Source organism: Labrus mixtus, chromosome 17, assembly GCF_963584025.1.
Source record: "Labrus mixtus chromosome 17, fLabMix1.1, whole genome shotgun sequence".
NCBI classification, from domain to species: Eukaryota; Metazoa; Chordata; class Actinopteri; order Labriformes; family Labridae; genus Labrus; species Labrus mixtus.
Genome location: NC_083628.1, coordinates 3,077,186 through 3,100,792, shown reverse-complemented (window position 1 = coordinate 3,100,792; position 23,607 = coordinate 3,077,186). Strand labels below are relative to the sequence as shown.

Below are 23,607 nucleotides of genomic sequence, written 5' to 3'. Positions count from 1 at the left end.
TTTGACCCCAAGGTGTTTATTGATGTTTGTGTACTATTACTTTAAATGCAGGATTTTCTACATTATGTTACTGATTCTTTTATGCCAGACAAACGTCCACATCCTCTTCCAATGCCAAACTGAATTAGTTCAGTGTTTGCAATCAATTCACGGGAAATGATTTACCTGCATATGATACGTCTCCTCGTCATCCAACTTGGCTCTTGTGTATATTTAAAAAATGAATTGCAATGTAAACTAAAGCTTTACACTTGCAATGAGGGCTCAACACATAATTTGGGGTGAGGTAAGGTGTTGAAGGTTTTAAAAGCCCAAAACAAAAAGTAAATGTTCACCCTGAGAGAAACATTCTAAACACTCAAAGAAAAACAAACGGCACGTCGATTCTCTTATTTGTTCAAATTTATTAGATATTCTGTTATGTTCCATTGTCTAGACCTTCTGCCACAGCGTGGACGCCGTGAAAAAGAAAACAAAAGAGGAACTAATTGTAATACATTCACGACTAATTCCCCTGAATTTTGCCTTATCAGAAAAAAAAGAGAAACTTGAATACATTGTGAATCTTTGTCTTCCAAAAACAACAAAAGAAAACAAAACATAAAAGAAAGAAAACAGTAGATTTTGCAAGTGCTTATTCATGATTACATTAAAGAAAAAAAAAACAGTATTTTGGACTCCATCTGTTCCCTAAGCTTCTACCCCTCCCCCTCACAGTCATCCCTGGTAATGCTACAAAACCGAACATCACACAGTCTACTCTAGTCTACAGGCCGGGGCCGCTCGTCACCATCAAACTCAGACAGGCTTTTCACTCCTCGTCAGGAACCCGAGGTCGAGCTGAATTCAGTTTGATTTTGAGGAAACGTCGACCTTTAAAAAGGAATTCCCTTCTTGTCTGATGCAGTTCGAGAGCGTCTCAAAACGCACCGATCCAACGGAGGAAAAAAGAAAATTAAGAAAAAATTTAAAAAATCAAGAAAAAATAAAAGGTAAAGAAAAATAGAAAAAGTGTAGAGCATGCAGATCTGAATTTTACAGAGATTATCGGGACCAGGCGTCAGCAGAAGAAAACACAGAGGACTTTTTATGAATTCTTATTTTGCATCCAGAGGAGGAAGTTGAGTTTTTAGATCAGAGAAAGGACATGTTTGAATTTTGTTTTGAAGTTGAGATTTTAAAGCAAGTGTCAGAATTAACATGAAATAGAATCAGACTGTTGTTGTTTAATTATTTGAGCATTAAGAAGAAAATGTCACAACAATTATGTTCAACGTTGAATATAGAGAGCCTGTCGGACAAGAATTGAAGCGAGGATTATGATTTTTTTTTAGGCATCTTAATTTAAAAGGTCATTATTTCACTTTTATTCTCATAATTTCATAAAATGCCTCCAAAAAAGTTCCTGATTTTATTTATTTTTTTGGTTGTTTTCTGGCACTTGCATCGAAAGTTTTAACTTAATACTCAACATTTCAACTTTTTAATTACATTTTCACAAAGTCTTAAAAATGCAGAAAGAATTTCCTGATTGATTTAAGTAAACAATGGAATTTCCTTTCCTTAATAATTTGACTTTTTGTCTCCTCAATGCAAGAAATACAACTTTCCTTTTTATTCTACACCTTCATTCCAAACATTTCAACATTATTCCCTAAATGCAAAATAAAAACCTTCCTCCCTGTGCTTGGCCCCAAATCCTCTTCTGTAGAATCCAGATTTGTTCGAGTGAATCTCTCTTCATGTACTGACGACTAACAGGCCCAAGTCATGCTTGTACAGGTGTGAAACATGTCCGCACAGAAACATCCTGCAAAGACCGACACCTCCTGTCTGCCTATCTGTACATTCATAAAGCATGGATGAGGTACAGTTTAACCATGGTTTTTAGTGACGACAACACGTGGAAAGCACACCGCTCACCGTCTGCAGAGCTGACATCACTGCTCTGAAAACTTTATAACTTATTTTAAGTTAGCAGTACAGTATTGAATAATCGACCTGACGATGTAGTAGTAGCTGTGAACATCCCATTCAAGTCAGTGTTTTTGTATGTACAGTTTGTCCATTTCTATAATGGGCCTATTAAAAAGTACACTTAGAACTCTCTTTAAAACCTGTCTGACATTAAACCACGCATAGATAGGTTACGACGAAACCTACACACTCATACCTGATCCAAAAAAAAAAACAAAGCTGTGTAACTGCACTAAGCTACGCCATGATCATAAAAAACACCACAAATATCTTTACCTAAAGCCCGACCGGATCTGCATTACGCTCAAAAATGATGTCAGCTGTGATAGATCGCAACAAGCCTTGAAACGAAGCGGACGAAAACAAAGAAAAAAAAAGGGGGCGGGGGGATAAGATGCCACCAGGCTCGAAGCACACCACCCGACGGCAATCTGAACTTAAGTCTGTTTTTCTCTTTGCTAAAAAGCCGTTTCGTTCCTCTCTAAAAAAACAGTCAAGAAAACCTCAATTTATATTTACTTATGGGTTAAAACTTTTTAAAACAAACAAAGACTACACACCCAGAATGCTTGTCAACTTTTGCCTGGACCCCTGTGCTCTGAGAGTAGAAGCTGTAGTTTGAGATATATTTAAAAAAAACGACCTTGAGTCACGTTTGCAGCGACGCACGCTCACTCGTCCTCATTTGTTAAAAAAAAAGCTTCAGCGGAGGCCGTCCAGTGAAAGCCCGAGCAAGAGGAGAAAAAGGACATGCAGCGACAGCATGAGGCACGCTCGACTGGAAGCCTCGAGTTAATCTGAATGTTTTTTTCCATCTCGGTCTCAAAAAAAAAAAAAAAAAGCGACAGTCCTCGAAGGCAGTTTGATGACGCAAACGAGCACACAGATGCACACGCTTAACACACACACAGGTGTATTGTACAGACTCTCCTAAGAGGGGCGCCAACGAGCTCTCTTTGATCAACACAAACAATCCACTTGAGCAAAAAGCTGCATTGCACGGACTGCACGCATGCAATGACAGTTTGAAGTGAGGAGTCGCTGTTGATATCACATGCACGTGTGACGAGAGAGAGAGAGAGAGAGGAGGGGGGGCAGGAGGAGGCGAGTCATGTTGAAAAATGTTAAAACAAAAGCGGAGAATTACCGATCATGCATTAAATTTGCTTTGACTCCCCCAAAAAAAAAAAATCAGGCATGGATTGGCCTCTGAATGAAAGCGATAAAAAGAAAGAAAAACACATCCCGAATGACTGCCAGACACAGGGGAGGGAGGGTGAGACAAAGGGGGGGAGGAGATCCAGACAAGATTCATGAGGACGAGAATATAGACAATAATGAGGGGAGAGACGAGGGAGTAAGGTAGAGACGGACAGTTATAATACAAGGAAAAGAGGGGGAGATAAATGGTCCAATACCTGCTAAAGTCATCGTATACCAAATTCTGTGGGAACCTGTTTAGCTAAAAAAAAAAAAACATTCTAATGAATTTAAAAGGCTTGACTTTCTGAGTCCCGGTTTACACACCTGAATAAAAACAAAGCCCCATTGTAATAATCAACTAACAATTACATATCAGGCAAGTTACGTTCTGTGCAAAGAGTTTTTTTTTTCTTTTTATATGTATGCAAAACCATGTTTTTTTTTGTTTGTTTGTTTTCTCAGTGAACAGGAGGCTTGTGATCGGGGGAAAGGAGCTGTACAGTACTGTTAACCAATCGTGTCAAACCCCCCCCGATGAATCATGTGAGACAGGAGAAGAGAGCGACGACGGGGGCCGCCGCCGCCTCCTCATCATCATCATCGTCGTCGTTGTTGTGGTGGTGGTGGTGGGCGTGTCTCTGATGACATCATCATGACAGGGTTTGGTTGATTTGCCTCATTGCTCATGAGCAGCACTGGTGCCTCGAATCGGACCTGTTTTACGCAGCTGCGGGGGGCAGAGGACAAAAAAGTTTAGCGACGTCGTAGGAGAAGAAATCAATCTTTTATGTCTGTGAGAGAGTTTGTGCACATGCAGGAAGTCAGAGGGGGAAACAATCCAGTGAGGTTAGTTGTTGTCATAAAATAACAAAACATGAGGAGGAAAACAAAGTGAAGCATGCAGGATGAGTGAACGTTAAACATGGGACAACATTTTTTTAAAATGAGTGAATGAGCAGCAGAGAGAAAGAAAACGAGACAGAATACGCTCCTGTTCTTCATTTGTGGTTAAAGCAAGCTGGATTATTTTCAAAATGGACAAAAATGAATTCCTGCAATCCTCAAAAGCTGCTTTCATTTCTTTTAAATACTGTATTAAGTGCTTATGTAGATTTCGTAAAGTTTGTTGATCAAAACAAGAACATTTATTTTGATCAAAATGTCGTCTGGGAAAACTGTAATATTCAACTTTTCATATTTACAGGCGTTTGGTGTCCTGACATTTTAAACTGTAGTCCTGAACTCCATAAAAAGAGATAGTGACGTTAAATTAGAGGTCGGCTTATCAGAGAGAAACACTATTTGATACTCACTGAGAACTGGTTGCCATTATTAAATAGTTATATCAGATCATATATATTGGGAGCTTTAGGCTACTATTGAGTTTTTGTGTTGTTTGACGTGAAAATACAGTAAAGAAAGGGAAATTATAAACTTCATATAAACTTCTTTACGTACCAGTGTTCATGGTTGATTTGATCAGGATCACAATCCCTAATATGTGAATATTAAAGATGTAAATATATATAAATGAAGAGGGTGTTCATAAATCATCCATGTTTGAAACGAGGGAACAAGACAGTTGCGTCACTGCTGCGTGAACGATGACAGTCATGAAAAGTCTAGACAAAATGTTACTCAACAAAACCCAAAGACTAATCAGTGTCTGCATGCTCCTTAAATGTGGTCAAACTGAGAAATAACAGGATCATATCAGCTGATTAACATGTCAGCCTGGGTGGGTTAAACCACGTCTGAAGAACAGGAGCTGAAAAAACAAAGAGCAGAATGGAAAGAAGACGACGCCATGCAGGACAGAGCTGAAAACAAAACAGGTGAGTCGGACAGCAGTGTGAAGAAGAACAGGGTGGAGAATGATCCATGCAGCGCCGCCACCACCACCTCTCCTCCTCCTTCAGAGCAGACTTACTCAGCCTGCCTCTAGAGTTTGACCTACAGCGGCGGGGGGGGGGCTCTACTCTTCTGTCGCAGAGGTGCCTCGCACATCTCCCTTCTGACGCATCTGATGTGAGAGGCGGGAGTGAAAGGGTTAAAGCGGGAAGATTTCACGTGTTGTGTCGTCTCCAGCTGCAAAAACTCTTACACACATCAGTCAACAAGAGCTTCTTGGTTATTTTTAACATCTGTACACATGTAATAGAAAAACTGTCTGTTCTTTTAACACCTGAACTCTTTCAAATTATTTGTTTTTGTTAAGATTTATTTTTGCCTTTGTTTGATTGGTTGGTGGATAGAGTAGGAAACCAGGGATAGGTAGAGGGGGAATGACCTGCAGGAAAGGAGCCACAGGCCGGACTTGAACCTGGGCCATCCGCTTGGACGACTATAGGCTCTGTGCATGGGGCGTAACAAAACCACTAGGCCATCTGCGCCCCTAAAATGCATTGAATCACCCAACCAGAAATGGCAAATTCACCTATTTAAAACCACTTCCCTGTTTCCTAAAGCAAAACATTTTCATTACATCTAAATTCTACGATTCATTTAGCAGACGCTTTTATCCAAAGCGGCGTACATCAGAGAGCAAGAACAACACAAGAAAGGATCTAGAGCGATGAAAATGTTGGTTTTCATGCAACTGAATTCAATTCCTTCATTCCTGCAGTGATCTTTTTATAAAATCCACTGGTTTATGTTGGTAAATGTTCATGCAGGTGTCTTCTCTTTTTTAAATTTTGTTAACCAGGAAGTTCTCAGAACCAACAGGTTTGTTCACATTTGAAAAAACTAAAGATTTCTGGTTACCAGGACTTATAGTGCTGCAGAGGGACTGCAGATGTAAACTAGCTCTAAGATAACTCTGGTACAAAGCATCAAATAGCAACATTTATGTTTAATACTACACAGGGTCCGGTTACAAATAAAAAAGTAAATCATGAAAAGAGCAGATAGTGTTCAATTTAAACCATTACTCTCTGATAATATTTGAATTCAAGCACCTTCCTTGATCTGAACTTTATCTTTGTAGGTCTGAAATTATTCTTATCCAACTTAGGTATTTTCCAAAAACTTTTATGACTTTATAAAGACTGAAGGCATGACGGTCCAGTGTCTGACAGGATAGTTGTGTGAGTTGATTACCTCTTCGAGCTCTTTTTGGGTCTCCTCTTCCATCCGCCTGATGTCCTCCATGGTCAAACCCACCCATCTGTCGATCCAGCAGAACAGCTGGCGGTGGAAGTTGGTGAAAATACGCTTTTCTTGCTGTGACAGAAACACAAAATGAAACAAAGAAACAGGTGGTTAGAAAAAACAGGCAGGACTCATGTTTTCCTAAAAAAAAAAATCATGTTTGGTACTTCAAGGTTTTCCTCGTTAACTTGTCTAATTTTTAAAATCTTTCCTTTAAATGATGCTTTCCTTTACTCATGTGAGTTTCTCATAGCCATGTCGCCCTCTGCTGACTAAAACTAAAACAACACTTTGGCCACTTGCACAAGTTGGTAAAATGAACCTTTTGTTTAAATATTATGAAGTCTAAATGTCCCCCCCTCATAATTACCCTGTGGATGAAGCCCTCCACTTTGGTCTGCAGACCCCACCATCTGAATTTGACGGTGACCAGTTTGTACGCACACATGTACGGACAATCTGTCCTCATCTCATTCTGCGAAGAGAGAAAACAATCCAGTCAACACAAACACAGAGGATTCACACCGGACGTTATGCTGCATCGCTTTTCCGCTTTCCCGTCTCTGTGGCGGTCTGTTACCTTCCATTCAGCGCCGAGAGGTCCTCTGCCTGTCTTTTCTGAGTGGAAAAGAGACGGATCTTCCTCTGGCTTATAATCCTGAAAGAGAACAAATGAAAACAGGAAAAAATCAAGATCCTGCAAAAAAAAACAAATCGACTACAGCTGCTTCTTTCAGGAGCTCTGCACCACGATGTGGGTCGCACTGTGTCAAGAGCTGGGAGTCTCATTCCACCAGTGAAGAGCCCAGAACCTGATTCACAACAGTCCTAAAGTTAAAAGAGACTTTTCTCTCTTTTTCACCCATGTCTCTGTCTATCCGAGGTACTATGTGATATATGCTACACAAATAAAATTATTATTATTGCTGGTTTTAGCTGACTGCAGCTAAATTACCATTATACCCAGGCCTCCATTCAACATGTAAAATATTCACATGTTGAATGACAAAGAATCACAATGCATTCAGACTTTTGCAATGTGTTTAATGGGAATGCACAGCCCTGGTGCAGATGATGCTATAACCTCTTGCAGAGTTCTTGAGGATGCTCACAGTGGGGACGGATCGTTGAGGGTGTGTAGATTTGAGTGTGAAGCCGATCAGATGAGCAGCTCTTTAGTCCACTCACTGTAAAACACTAAATCTCAATGATTGCATTGCTGCAGAAAGCCCGGTGTGGGGCCAACAAATGGCTGCTGGCACATTTCAGACCAGCACTGCACATGTGTATTAGAGGTCGATCGATTATTGGCCTGGGGCAGCTATTTGGCATTTTGCCCATTATCTGTATCAGCGTTTTATTTATTGATCGCCCTGCTCTACAGGTGTGTCTTTCCCTCTGGCTCTGTTTTCACTCACCAACCTAAATCACCTAATGTCCCGCCCACAACTCTGATCTATCTGATTGGCCAGACATCACACGAGTAATAGCCAATCAACACTGACCCCTGGGTGACGCTGACATGCACAGAGATGAGAGCAGCCTGGAGCAGGAGGGGAGTCTCTGGATGAACATTTAAACAAAGTCTTGTGTTGTGAGTTTGCAATATTCCAAAACGTTGACAGAAAGATTTAAATTTTTACTGAAAATGCATATCGGAGTCCAAAATATGGTTCTCATGAACTACTCATAATCTGTAATGGCATCAGCCCTAAAATATCAACATCAATTGAAATTCTAATGTGTAGCATTTTCATTTTGCTCACTTTTCTCTCTAGTGTCCCCTGTGGCCATGAGCTGGAAATGCAGGTGTGTTTCTGGACCTCACTGGCTACAAGCCCCCCTTCCACCAACCCTCAACTCCCAGCTCCCTGTGCTGTTTTAATCCACGAAGGACTGATGGGAAGGAGTGGTGAATACCTGGAGCAGATGGACGTTCAGATTAAGCCCTGGCCTCAACACTGATCCACTTAAGTCATTACTGCGGACGAGCTAGTAGAAGAAACACAGCTACAACTGTGACCCATCAGGACAGAAAATGGCTTAGTGCCTCTTGTTAAGATGTTAAACCTCGACCAACATGAAGGTTCAGGTATTACAGAGTGACAGCTGCCACCGTGCACTGAGGAGAGGGTTCAGTGACGCGGCTCAAAGTCGGATTCATCCGCCAAAGAACCGGAGTGGAGACAGAAAATAGTGTTCAATAAAACATGAATGAAATGGATGTTCCACTGACGGAGAATAATAAACCAGCTGCTGGACGGGATAGTAGTAGTAAATGGGTTTTTTACTGAGTCATTCACTGACTCAACATGGATGGGAAATGTCATCTGATGAGTCTCAGTGGTCTGATTTTCAGCGGAGGGGAGGCAGCCGTCTTGAGTAAGCAGATAGGCATCTTTGGAGTTTTTGCGTGCCTGTGCTGGCTGAAGAAATTAAATTAGGCGGGAGCGGGAACACGTGGAGACGGTTTCAGGGGCATGCTGAAACAAACAGACACGTGCAGAATTGGATGGAAACATTATGATTACACATCAGTAGTGCAAAACTCGTGTTGTCATACCCTTGATGAGCTTGTGGAGATTTTAAGAGAAATACTTCTAAATTATTCTGAATGAAAAGAACAAAAATCCTGTGATCATGAATGGATAAAATCCTAGTTATTTGTACTGTAGGGCTGCCATGAGTAATCGATTACAATCAAAATGAAAAAATCAAAAATCCTGTGTTGTCAATATCTGTAATTGTCTAACAAGGAACCGAGGCAGCGCATCATAAATATCCAAGCAAACAATCCTAGAAGAACACGTTGAGGAATTCAGTATACTACCGTTTCCATGCAACCACCATAAGAGAAACACACAATTATCAGCCTGCCCTAGGCCACGCCCACTTTCCCCCTACGCTCCAATAACAGTCAAATAAGTTTGGTACGCTGCAGAACTTGAACCAGCCTTCCCCTTTCCTGTCGGGGTGGTAAGATTTGATAATTTCAAGATGATGCCTGTGAGACTTCAACTGTCTGACAGCTTGTTATGCAGTTTAAATATTTTGTACCACTCAGAGAAGAAAGACAGCCTCTTTGAACAGTTAAGAACATATCTGGATAAAAGAATTAAGCAGCTTCATTTGAAACTTTAAGGGAACCTCTATGACCCAACTCCTCCTCAGGGTGGAGACAACCTGCTGAAACTTTCATGCACCTGCACATAAGGCTGTGTTTTCAGGTCACAACTTGAGCCCGCACAAAATATTTTTTCTTGTCTTGGTTTTTTGAAAAGGCAAACCCCATGCAACAACTCACCGCAGTTGACACTTCTTCTTTGTTTGCGATATCTATGGGAACCACCTCCACGGTCCTCCACGTCTGCTCGTCCAGGTCATGGACCTGATACACAGAGAGAGAGAGAACGAGGAACAAGTCAACCTCAGCTCAGCACACAGGCGACAAGGGAGACGTCGTCTACACTTTGTTTTCTCATTCAAATGATTGTTTAGTGTTAATCAAATGGCATTCAAATATAAAGCACACAGATGTCCTGAAAGCTGGACTTTCTCTTGTGCATGCACCAACCTATTTGAACCCTTAGGACAGCGTTAGATGAGTTTGTCTCCCTGCTTACAGAGAGTGATGGAGAAAAACAAAAGATGATGTCATAGTGATGTCAATGGGCCTATTTTTTCTTTGGGCTCAGAATTAGTTTTAATTTCTTGAATTATAAGAAAGAAGAAGCATAGACTTTGCATGGAGCATCCCTCAGGCTTGAATAAAACAATGACACTGCATTGCATTGTGGGAAATGTAGGCTTTAATGTGTTTTGGGGACAAAAATAAAGTCCAGCAGTCGGGATATCTCGTCCTCTACGGCTCCGATGTACTCACATTTTCTACTGTTCCCATGTCAGGTTTGTGCCACGTCTCGATCTTAATCATAAAGTCGTCCTTCATGTACTCATTCTGAAAAGCAGGAGGAAACACAAAGGTTTAAAAAAAGAGAAAAAGAATCTTTCTTGCCTTTAGCTCTTCAAATAAGCTGAATTTTAAAAAATAAGGTACAGCTGCTTCCCTGAATGCAAACAGGTGCAGCTGATCTCAGCAAACACCGTGCAGAGAATTCCATGAATGAAGAAGAGATGTACTTAAGGCCTGCGGCTAAATCCAATTAAGCAATCAGACTTTTGGACTGAAACAACACAAGTGATGCTGCACTGCTCGGCTCACGCCTATTTTTAACCCCACCGTCGGTAGTAACACTCTTTATAAAGCTCCAGCTCAGAGGCCAAGACACAGCAGCGTTTAAAACGGCAATTTACCCCAAGAAAAAAACAACGGCTCGTTTCACAGGAAATAGGGAGTCATCAGTGACTTCCTTGTACTCTGGTGTGAAGTGAATCTGCAGAAATATAGCGTGTAAAAAGCAGATTTGTTGCACTTTGACTTTGCACAAAAGCGAGCTCTTATATCTTCACTGAACTTTGAGGAGGAAGCTTTCGGTTTACGTCGTCTGCGGGGTGATAATCTGCTCCGTGGAGTGGGGGAAAAAAACACTTGTAGGACAGTACTCAGAACGAGAAATATTTCCCTTGAAGGTGTCCATTAAGAGAATTCAAGGAGAGCTTTTATCGCTGATTACATTTTTGTTGAAATAAATTAAGTTTGATCCTGAGACTAAAACCACAGCAGAACAAAAATTAAGGCAGATTAGGATCTGATTTACAAACTAGTGCCGTCAAATATTCACTTTCCTAATGCACTTCCTGTTTATCCTCCAAACATTTTCAGTATTTGCTCCTTGAAAACTGTTGCCTTGCACACAATACTCTTAGACGCAGGGAATGATTTGCTTCTTGCTGCATCAACCGTTTAAGTAGGGTGGCTACATTTGACCCAGCTAACACCGAAACTGAACATAGTACAGAATAGATTTGCACACCAACATTTTCAGAATTTAATTACGAGAATATGTGTGAAGTGTTAGGAGTTTCATAACAGATAACAGTTTGTGCGTTGATTCCTTTGTCATGCATAAAGTGAGGATTCTCTAGATTCATTCATAGACTGTAGAGGTTCAAGCTCCGCCTCCTAGCCCCTGGTCAGGGTGCTAAACGCAGCTTTAGCAGTTTAGCTTGCGACCTAACTCAGTGAGTAAGAGTTAAGAAGACATTAAGCCTCCAGAGCACTTTGTGAAGATATGCAGATTTATTTTGCTGTTAAAGAGACTTTAAATGTGTTAAATAAATAAAAACTCACCGTCACAACTGCAGCGGAAGGAGGGAGAAAGAAAACACAAGAAAAAACATATTAGAAGAAGTATCAAAATGAGGTTTTACGTTCATCATCAAGACATTTAAAGAACTTTGAGAAAACTATAAAACATGTTGTAACAAGCTGTAAATGTCAGTTCTAGTGAGCCATGATGACATGCAACTATCGCCTCCATTTGCTCTTTTTCTTTTTCAACATGCATGCACAGTGCAGAAAAGAAGAGGTAACCTACTTGTGCGACAGTATGGATAGGCGTTCCAAGCCTTTTCGTGAAAAACTAAAGCTCCCTCTGGTGCAATCATCTTCACATAGGCCGGGACTTTACTGCAGGAGGAGAAAGAAAAAAAACAAAAAAAACAAGTCAGACAAATCAGGTCTGAATTCACGAGCGGCAGCAGATCCTTGTCCTGAAAACCTCAGCCTTGCCGTGTTAACGAACATAATGACCATTTCTTCAGAGCTGAAGAAAACATTTTATGAATTGATGAATTGTCTTCCTCTTTTCTTTTTCTTTTTTATTGCTGTTGGTGCTCAGCCAAAGGATGAAAGCCCTCATGCAAAAAAACCTATTTCCTGCAAAATCAAAGAACCGGTCAGAAAGTGCTCAAAGGGAGGCCGAAGCAGGAGGAAACACCTGACGGGGGGGAAGATAAGGACCTTTTGTTGGGGAAACCTTCAGTTCTCATTATTCTGTATGTAGTCTGGATATTACATCTTCGATTGAGTTGCAAAGCTTCCAGCCGTTTAACACTTCTCTCCATCATTTGTGTCTCAGGACTCTACTGTGGAGACGAGACGTTATGTTCCAAGATGGAAAACACCATGCAGGGATGGTGTGTGTGTGTTTGTGTGTGTGTGTGCAGTAAGGTAAGACTGGTTCAGTAAAATGGCGGCTTATTTTTTGGCAAGCAGAGATTTCATCACCACCCCATGTGTAACGTCCCGTTAAGACGCCTGCCAAAAAAAGTCCACCGTCAAATTTAACAGCTGGCGGCAGGCTGTTTAAAGTTTCCTGTGATACAAACAAACACGTCCGGAGCCAGCTCCCAGGTTTTATGTGCCTAACGTACTTATGTCACTTGTTTGGTGCGCCGGGCCAAAGCCGAGAGCGGTGCCAGCTTTGTCGAGCTGGAGTTTATGAACGATAAGACTTTTTAAGTAGAAGATACAAAGAAGCTTTATGGGAAGCTGGAAATTGAATCCTGTTGTAAATCAGGGCTTCTGCACAGTTTTAATTTAAAATCCAATTTAAGACTTCTTAAGACCCCAAACAATGGAAAATGAATACCAGGTTTGCACCCTGCAGAGTTTGTGTTTTTCTGATTTCATGAAGGACTCGACGTCTTGGAGTCCTAATGTCCCAGCTCCCTTTTTTAGCAAGTCATCTCCTAATCGATGTTCACCCCTGCCAAACAACCCTCGCCATTTTTAATCTTGAATCTTGAACGAGCATCTCCTGTTCTCGGGCTGGGTAAGAGCAGCTAATATGCTGTCGTAAAAGCCGTGAAATGTTCAGGACTGGCACACACTTCAAGATTTTTAAAATCTTCAATTATATTTAAAATGTGAGAGAGCCCACACGGTGTTCTCCCAGGACAAGGGAGATTTCAAATCGGGGCGGCCTGATCGTCTTGCCAGCACATATGGGAGGTTAAAATCTTAAAATCACTCTTAACAAACCTCACACCACAGGAGAAACTGGCAAAGTAATCTTTGGATCCATCAGATGATCAGGACTTTGCTGACTTTGGTCTGAAAGGGGGTTATTAGTCTTTTAGTGTGTACCAAACTTTAGTGTCTGCTCATCACAAAAATAAAAATAAAAATCAAGCTTCAGATTGTAACCACTGCATTTTACAACATGTTTCAGGGCCATATTTTGGTTACTTGTTCCTGAGATGTGGTGGATTCCTACAGAGACTGAAGTTTTTTGTTGAAGAGTTAAGATGCTTTATGTGGAAGTTGAAAACAGCCTTTACGGCGTCCGTTCAAAACCAACTGACCCCATCAACACCCGTCTTTTAACCTCACAATGCAGGGGAGATGATGATCTACTGCAGCCTCTGTTAGTAACTTAATGTGATATTATTGTGTTCAAATAATGTTCTCGCCCTTTAAAAAGCAAAAGTCACATTAAACCAGGACCTAACTTACTGCTCAGACAGGTAAACCAGCGACACACTTATTTATCAGGTAAAATTAAACTGTTTTCATAGACGCTCTCTTGGACATTTCTAATATTTTCAGGCAGACTGACCCTGAAATCTTCCTCAGTAGGTTGTTCACACATGCACCTCTCAGTGAGAGACTAACCCCCTCAGACAGGAGGAGGGGTCTCAGGAAGGCAGGACATGATGTCCAAAGAATGACCAGGAAGTGACGGAAAAAGCAACAGATTCTGACGCCATTATGACTTGTAGATAAACATATTCATAATATCACCAAAAAGAGCGAAGTAGAACATACTGGCAGACAGAAAACAGAATGAAGCAGTGTCACTATGTGCTCAGAGATCACATGCATACAGTCTATGTTTGTGCGCCTGTCACAAGATATTAACGTCATCACTTCCTCCCACTCGCTCGCGTGAATTTTCCTGAATAATTCCTGCTGGGTTGTCACGACCACTCACCCAGACTCCATGCTAAACATTGACACGGAGGTTAGCAGAAATTAAAAGTAAAAGTCGGCATACAACATTTTGCCGCTTGCGTTCAAACCCGGAACATTTCAGGAAGTTTCCAGGAGTTTTGTGCATGAGTGAAAATGACATCACTGTTTTGTCAATGGAGCCTGGCGGCTGTAACGGGAGCGATGAAGCCATTTCTGGTGTAGAATAAAAAGATCTTATTCTTAAACAAAGAGGTCCTTCTCTGTAGGATCAGTTCTGCCATTTTGTTCAACACTTAGTCAGTGACAAGAAACAAGAACTTTTACTTTTACAAGGATTACGTTGCAGTCGTTACACATGTCTGCAGCTGTCAGCTTCATCAATCTGCTGGAGAAAACATTTTGACTCCAATACTCACTCCATCCCTACAATATATTATTTTTTTTAAAGTTCTGGGGGCAGCAGTAGCGTAGTGGTTAGTTTGCACGTCCCATGTATGGAGTCTGTAGTCCTCCAAGCAGGCGGCCTGGGTTCAGATCCGACCTGTGGCCCCTCTCACATGTCATTCCCCCCTCCCTCTCTCCCTGATTTCCGACTCTATCCACTGTCCTATACCTCCAATAAAGGCAGTCTATGAACCTCCAGTCGTCGTGTACTTAAATGACTTTTTTGGAATCAGGTTAGAAAGAAAAACAGAAACATTTTCTTATCTCAAGAACAACATATTAAATGAGTTTAAAGCTGGAGTGAAGACTCGCCTCTTTAGATGGTATATTTTATGTGTGTACTGTCCCTTCTCCCCATCCTTCTCGTAAGGCTCGTTCTTCAGCACCTCGATGCCTTCTCCTCCACCCGTCTCATTCTTGCTGGCCTCAGCCACGGAGAACAGCTGCCCTACTTGATACTGGGAGAAAGTAAAAGAGAAACAACACAGAGAATAAATGACTTTGACCAGCAGGGAGACGAAACCTGTGGTTATTTTGCTAGAATAGGCAAAGGCTGTTAGTGATGCAGCACCTGCCTCGGCCTCAAAGATTCTACTCAGACATTAGGAAGGTGGACAGAATAAAATCTGACTGTTTTAAAGTCTGCAAAAAACACCTTTCTGTCCTCTGTTTAAATACATACAGTAGACTTCAAACTTCATATGTGAGGCTCATAAACTGGTATGTTCTTGTTCACCTATAGTCTCTTGATGTTTTGTAGTTCAGGATTCATTAAGATGACGTAATCTCTAAACTCAAACTAAGGCTTCAAAACGTCCTTTTATCAACCTGTGGTCGAGCGCAATGAAAGCTTTATATGTGTTTTTCTAAAGTCTAAAGGAAAGCCATCCTTAATGCTTTTCAAAATAAACTTTGATCCTTTGAGTTTGGAAATATGATGGAGAATATTACTGCATTATGACGGGACATTAATGCTGCTGATAAAACTAAGTGAAGGATACCCAATCGGGAAAAAATTCTTGTTCTGGGGAGAATCCTTTTTTCTACGCCTAAAAAAAAAAACTGCCTTGTTGTGTCTCATAAAAAGTCAAAGCTTTAAATCCCAGCCACAGCATTTTTTATCCTCCAGCAGAGTGGGCTGTGAATTAAGGCCAGTGTGTGATGTCAGTGGATATTCACGGTGGGGTCTGGACTCACTGAACCGAACGTTGTCGATATTTCAGGCTACATGGGAGTGCAATTTCATAAAAAAAAAAAAAAGAGTCCGCAGTTTAAAGAGCAGGCCTCACACAGAAGCCAACGTTCTCCCTGCAAACACAACAACATGTCTATGGCTGTGAGGTTAACAAAGACTATTGTGTCCTTGAGTATGTTGCAGGTGACAGCGTGAGTCAACATGGAAGATATAAACACGTGTATATATATATATATATATATGTTTGGAGGATTGAATCTGAAGAGTTCAGGGTTTGAAGTTTAGATACTCACCTCTTCCACAGAGACTGGCAACACTACGCGGCTGTGAGAGGAAAAACAAGGGAGGGGTGGGGCAGGAAAGGAAGGAGAGAGAGAAAAGAGAAGAGTTTAACACATTTGTGTGCAAACAGAGATGTAAAACAAATACTGAAACCCAAAGGATTTGGAGCAGAAGTTAGTCGTCTCATTTGAAGAAAAAACAACAACAATGTTCAGGAAAACTGTAAAAATGTTTCTGGGATTTCTCACACAACAACTAAGCACAAAAAAATGTTTGACAGGCACGAAGTTCATGGAGAGGCCTGATATACTGTAGAAGGTGGAGCATTATTTGAATAAACTTTACTCCGACTATGATTGAGGGACAAAAGAAGGAGAAAGGAAAATTTTGTTTTCGTATCTGAATGTTGAAATTCTGGGAAATAAAAGTGTTTTTTTGAGATAGTATGTTTTAGGGCTGCTCGATTAGGTCAGGATTGTTTTTGATTGATACTGAGATCACGATGACTCATCGATTTTACAACATCAGGATGCATTTCTCAAACTTAAACACTGAATATTTTAACAAAAAAAAAAAAACAAGCGATGAACAATCATAAAAAAGGGAAAACACAAAAGATAATAAGATATAATAAAGGATTAATAATAATAAACTAACTACTCCTGGGGCCAAAATAGAACAACCAACACTTTAAAACATTTATTACACATAAGAAGAGCGAGCGCAGCACGGCATGCAGCACAATAATCATATGATCGTGGGGAGAGACTACATTGAAATTGAAAACTCGATAGATCGCCCTGCCCGAGTATGTTCGTAGCTGCAGCCTCGTTATTAAGCAACAACTATCCAAGTCATTTACGATCAAATGTAGGTGAAACAGCAAGAAAGAATCACAATAAATAAACAAATACTGATAATAAGTTGGTGCACTAATGTTGCAAAAAAGGAGTTTTTTCTACTCATGAAATTCTCTGCATTAAGAACAGTTTTCCTTTCAGAACAATTACAATCTCTAGTTTAATAATAAGGATTTAGCACGGCATCAATCCAGCCTTAAATTAAGTTTGATGCATCATGTTTCTCTGCTGTTTTGTTTCAGTTTATAGATATAACACACGAGTGCTGCTTTATTTCATTTTAAAGGGGCGGACATTTAGTTTACAGCGTCTAGTTTTTGTAATAAGGGAAAATAAAGACTCTTCTTCCATACACAAGCTCAAGTTATTAACCATAATTATGTTCCAGTTTATGCAGAGATTAGATAGCAGTACAGCCTGTGCTTTCTTATGCCATTTAGGTTAACTAAAAGAGTCCAGTAAATAGACAGAGATAAAGAGTTTCCTGCTCCTCTGCACCTCCTCTCACCATTCAGACATTGTGCTGACATATTCTGCACCCCACCCTCCACATAAACAGAAACTGTTTGATGAAGCTTCCTGGAGGTGCAGAGCAAACTGTGCAGACTGACGACCTAAACTCAGGACAGAAAGAGCCCTCCACCACGAGGTCCATAAAGCGAGTATATCAGGCTGTTATATAATATATTTACAGTCAACATTTTCAGGTTAAAGTTTTATAAATATTATATATATAATATTATATTTTGTGTTTTCTTTCTTCCTCCGAGAACATAAACTGTACGAGATAGAAACAATTCAGACATTTAAGGGTTTCATCTTGAGGTTTGTGATACCTACATTAATTATTTTCTGACATGTTATAGACCACACGACCGTTTGAGTCGTTACACCTATTCAGTCTGTAGTTTCAATGTGATGTTTCGCCTTTAGTATGAATCTCATGGAAGCAGAATCAATATGAAAGTGAAAAAAACTGAGCTACGGACACACAGTATGAAAAGGGCTAATATGTCATCTTGGGCTTCAGGAAATTAAAATAAACAACTAGTTAAGATCAGAGTTGTTAGCAAAGTTGTTGCTCCTGCGAAATGTCCACCCCATGTGTATCCCCCAGCTCACACACACCATGCACCACTGTTTATTCTTCTACACAAACAAAGGCTTCAGCCATCACTTGGACATGTTCTTCTTGAAACAGAGAGAACTTTAAAATATAAATAAACATTAAAAAAAAAAAGTAATAAATCAAATTGTGAGACAGGCCCATGCAGATTTTGGCACCGACAGAAATGTAACCAGAGGAACAAAGTTGCACAACTGTAAAAACAAGAAAAGGCAGAGCGCAGAGTTTGTGGTTTTGGCTCTGACAAAAAATGTACAAAAGCAACCACTGCATGAGATTTTAAAGTTTGCCAGTCACACGACACACAACGAGTGAACAAATTAAACAAGACGCGATTACATCTTGAGAGCTTTCGGTCTGAGTGAAGTCTACACACCCATTTGTTTACCGGAATAGCTTAGCATGTGCTAAGAAATTAATCAGGCAAACCACAACTTACTCACATGGGTTTCCTGTCAAATTAACTCTAAGCCTCAATGGAAGTGGTTGCAAAAAAGTATTGTAGCATCAGCTTAGACATATTACAGGAAACAGAAAGGATAACCTAATGAACTACATTTAATCAGGACAAGAATTTGAGACCAAAAAGTTGTAAGGCTCGCTGCAGAGGCGACACTCGAAAGGATCCAGTTCAGCTTACAACTACGTGTTAATAATTAACAAGTTATTGATTACTTACTGTTAAGAAACCGATCAGGGCATGAAAGAGACATTGTTTAAAGGCAATCTGCATTCTAATGATTGAGAGTCCTGCATGTATCCTAACCAAAATGAAATGTTTCCAGTCACTTTGTGATGCAGAGCTGTATCAGCAGCAGCAGAGAAGGAGGTCTGCACTTTGTCTGATGATAAAGAGCTAAACTATTTGAACTGGAGGGCTGACCAGAAACAGATCTAGTGTTGTTGTAGTCCATGAAACCTGTAGTTATATAAGATCTACAGGAAGACCTCTGTGTGCCTCAGCAGACAACACAGACCCCTGCAGCCCAGCAGGTACTGTGATGCTGTGAGAGGAACCAACCTACTGTCATTAATCCCACTAATCACAAGTGATGATTTGCTCATTTTGGAAACAAATGGCTGCAACATGAATATAGAGAACAACACAGTCAATTCTTAGAAGTCTTCCTAGGCCTTTAAAAATAATAGTGAGCTTCTTTTAACATTTTACGACCAAGCAAAAAGTAATCTGCAGCTTGTCAATATTGCAAACATGTCATTACATGCAGAGCAGACCTCATGCATGTCCCTCTGTAAATCATAACCAAAGGTGGGTTTCACAACAGCGATAACAACTCTTCCTTTTTCTGATGAAAGTGGTGAATTTCACAGTACAGGTCGACTCCCATGTGCATCTGAAGAATTAGATTCTGTGCTGAACAGAACTTCAACGCTTCTTAATATTGAGTGTTTTCAAACGATGTGTTATTTTAATGATCGATAGTATCCAAAAGTACCAACATTTTATCCAAACGCTGAGAAAAAGAGAGAGCCATTAAACCAAAACATTGCAGACCCATTTGTGAGATTTAGACAGTGTGCAAGATTTTGCCTGCAATTTTTGGAAATACAAAACGAGTAAATTTGCAATATTAGAAGCCGAGGACTCCTATTTTTGTTGCTTTGGTATCAAAACGGCAATCAATATATCCTTTGACTTTTACTAGTATCATATCTAAATGTAAAACTCGGGTATCGTGACGACCCTAGAAAGAACTAATTTGTGTGGACTTCTTGTAAACTCGCCCCATGACTTCGACGAGAAAACAATCCCATGAATCGGAATTCACACCAGGAGGTCAGAAATAAGCATCTAACCTCCTCATGATGATTTTTTACTAGATGGCTTTTCAAATGATGGCGTTTAATGCAGGATGTAACGGCTCTTAACACATTCAATGACTGCCCTGTCCTACGTGTACTTTGGGTTTATCACGTCTATATGCGGGTAGCACCAAGTAATGAATTAGCAACACTTATACTGAATGAACTCTTCACCTCCTCAAGATTCAGTCATACACTTATCTCAAAGTTCTAGGCTCAAGCAAAATGTTTTGCATTTCCATTTTTTAAATTTATGGATACTATCATCTTCTATTCAATTAGATTTGTTTTTATGAGTGACCATATTTTAAACTGTTATGACAGTCTGAACATGTAGAGATGGGATTTGATTGAGGCTTCTGTTTGCTTATTGATTAAATAAACAAGATAGTGAATATAGTGTTCCTTAAAAACTAGATTTGGGGAAAATTGGCTTAAAATTAATGGCTTTTCATTGACTGGTGGAATATTATTTTTCCTGACAAATATCTCATCCATTTCATTTAATTCTGTTTCATTTTCTTGCTTAATCTTTTACTGCATAGGTTTACCAATATCTCTAACACAGTTTGTAGAAGTACTTTAGTAATAAGGTCATCAAAATGTCAATACTTCCATACTTATTTTTTGACACATGTTTTGAAATGCTACAATCACTGCTCTTCAAGTGATCAATAGTACCAAAGCTTAATATCTATTTCACAAGACAGGTGAAACCAGGAGAAGAATTAACCCATTAAAAATTACAGGCAAACTCCTGCATGCTGTCGCAATTGCACAAAAAAACATTGGCAATGTTTCGGAAACCTAAGGTTGCCAATGTTTTTGTGCAATTTAGACAGTGTGCAGGAGGTGCCTGTTTGTTGACGTCTTAAAAAAGAAAATACCAAATATTGGGTGTCCAGGACTTCTAGTTTTGTTGGTATCTTATCCAATTTAAAACTTTGACATTGTGCTATTAAAAACAAATTAGGCCAGCATTTTTGTTGGTAGATGACTATGGATAGACATTTCTGTAGCTGTAGAAACACACAATGTTTTTTAAAGTAAAATACAATTAGGATTTAGAGACACGTGAATACTTTGATTGTAAATGTTAACACCTTAGGTGAAGCTGTAGGTTAGCACTAATGCTGTGTGCACAAGAGAGCACAGGGGGCGCCTCTCCCTCCATCCTCCCCTCCAATCAAATAACGCTCAAACCAAACCCAAAACCCCGGCTGCAGTCAACTTCCGCTAAAACATAATCATTACACAAACTGTCACCTCTCACACCACAACATTGTTTAACATCAACATATTCAACACATACCATAGCTCAACTCCTCAACTCTCTTCTACCGCTCAAGTCCCCTTTACTACAATTCTACAATTCACTTAGCAGACGCTAAGAAAAGGGAACAATGTCAGTAAGAGCAAACGATCAGCTTTGAGTCTGATTGGACACACAGGTGCTGACAGGAAGTGACCAGAGGCAAAGCACAACATTGACGGCAGTTCTTGAGAGCTCTAATCAGTATAGAAACCATCTTATAAGTCGTCGTTATCAAACAAAAACCATCGTCACAACCATCATCATCATCAATAATATGGAGACCATCATCATTAAGATAGTAGGTATTCATGAAAGAGCTGGGTCTTTAGCTTTTTCTTAAAGCACCTTCTCTCCCTCCCCCTTCTCTCTTTCACTTCTTGTATCCTTTCTTAGGTATGATGGGGAGAAGGATGACACAGAAACTGTTGAACATTATGGACAATAACATGCATCCCTTACACAATGTCGTGTGTGAACAAAAAAAGAGTGTTTTTAGTGGGAGGCTGCAAAAAGGACAGATTTAAAAATACTTTTTTACCTACTGCAATTGCACTTTATAACGACTCCCCTTTAAGTAAGGACAGAAGACATTTAAACTTTAGCCTGAGTTGCATATATCATATATCAAACTGTATTGTGGGCTTTTTGTATGGGTGTGATATGTATGTATGTATGAATGTGTTGTGTGTTTGTATGTATGCTGGCACACCTACATTTCCCTGCTGGGATGAATAAAGTATATCTTATGTTATTTCATACAGTTTTGTAGTTTTTCTGTCATTAACAGCAAGATGTGCCCTGCTGATAATAACCCATCAAACCATATCTGTATAAAAAATAGCAAGGCGTTTTCCTCACTTGTTCCTCTGTTTAATCTTTTTATAAAATGCATAATAATGACTGAAAAACAAATGTGCCTCATTTGTGTATCACCAGTTTGTCACTTTACTGCACCTAATAATAATAAATAAATAAACAAAGAGGGAGCACACAGGGGTGGGGCTTGACTTAACCTGTGCTACCTTTACACCCACAGGCTACAACAGGTAACATTATAGGTTTCCTACAAACTGAAAGCAAGCTTCAATGAGATAAAACGGGGTGAAGAAGCCACTGAAAAACAATCCCAGTATGACAGATGTACTGGCAGCTTTGTTAAATGGACAGTTTTATTATTATGGCACGATTAGCCGCCCAGTTAAAGGGCTAACTCATCGATGCTAGGGACAACAAAGTGATTAGCTTGAAGGGTATGACTGCTGTGTGTTACTGAGGAGGGATATGGACAGGTAACAGTCTGCTGCATTGAGCTTTAACTTAGCAGCTAGCTTAGTGTTAGGTTGGCATACTAGCAGCTAACGTAGCCAGCTAGCATTCACGGTAAATCCGGAGAACCTTAATCTGTCACTCCCGGGACTGAAGCTTAACATACCGTTACTTTACAGGCTATGCTAACAAGCTAGCCATGCTAACGCTGGGGGGGGGGGGGGATATGTTAAACAGTTGAAGCCACGTTAACAACATAAATACGTTTTGTTTGAAGGGTAATCTGTGAAGCCTTTTTTTTATGTAACTCATTTTCATTAAGCAGCTAATTATCCCTTCTGCTGGTACAACTCAGGAGCTAGCGCTAGCTGGCAGTAGCGACGCCTAAAAAAGACCGGTGAGCTCCGTTATCCACGTCCTGATCCACCCTTCTCAAAGCTGCCCCTTTTTACCTGCTTCACGGTGCTGTAATCGAGCCACCGAAGCGCTACACAACACACGAATGTTTAACCGTACAATTAAGATCCGATGTTAGTAAAATTGACTCTTTTAAATGCGCGAAAATACCATTTAAAAAAACATTTAACACTCACTATTCCTTGATGAGCACCATCTTCGTCACCCGGGGCTGCGCTTGCGCACTGGGAGTCGACGCCAGATAGAATTATCAACAAGTTCGTTCCGCCCTCCTGGGTGTTTCTGATTGGCTGATATATCCACCCCATTCATTACACCGTCTCTTACACTGTTACAGGACAACTGTTGGTTAAAAGGTAAAAAAAAAAAAAAAAACATATTTAAGCGGTGCTTTCCACAGATTAACTTAAATTGATTTAAGAAAACCATATGGAATATTTTTATTTTTATCTTTTTAATTTATCCTTTATTTTAGCAGGGAGGACTCACTGAGACCGAGGTCTCTTTTCCAGGGATGCCCTGCAGCAATACAAAAATAGAAACAGCACAAATATAAACATATTAACAGTTAACAATAATAGCATCTAGACACTGAAACACATATTCACACATGTAAACCATGTCCATTTAAAATGAATTCACATTGTGAAACAGTTGCAATTTCCT

The 23,607-nt window shown here is 40.1% G+C and overlaps 1 protein-coding gene across 2 annotated transcripts; it reads right to left on the bottom strand.

Moving 5' to 3' along the window:
- Positions 1-384: 384 nt before the first annotated feature.
- On the bottom strand, positions 385-23,214 carry pitpnb (phosphatidylinositol transfer protein, beta). 2 transcript variants are annotated; one of them, XM_061060950.1, is made up of 12 exons: positions 23,118-23,214; positions 16,145-16,175; positions 14,969-15,114; positions 11,832-11,923; positions 11,585-11,592; positions 10,217-10,291; positions 9,638-9,721; positions 6,914-6,991; positions 6,704-6,808; positions 6,283-6,405; positions 5,111-5,203; positions 385-3,907 (listed from the first exon to the last, which is right to left on the bottom strand). In XM_061060950.1, exons 1-11 carry the CDS (start codon positions 23,135-23,137, stop codon positions 5,156-5,158), a joined length of 810 nt encoding a protein of 269 aa, XP_060916933.1. In that variant the 5' UTR covers positions 23,138-23,214; the 3' UTR covers positions 385-3,907; positions 5,111-5,155. The 2 variants fall into 2 exon arrangements, with proteins under 2 accessions (XP_060916933.1, XP_060916932.1); XM_061060949.1 differs by lacking the exon at positions 5,111-5,203.
- Positions 23,215-23,607: the final 393 nt, after the last annotated feature.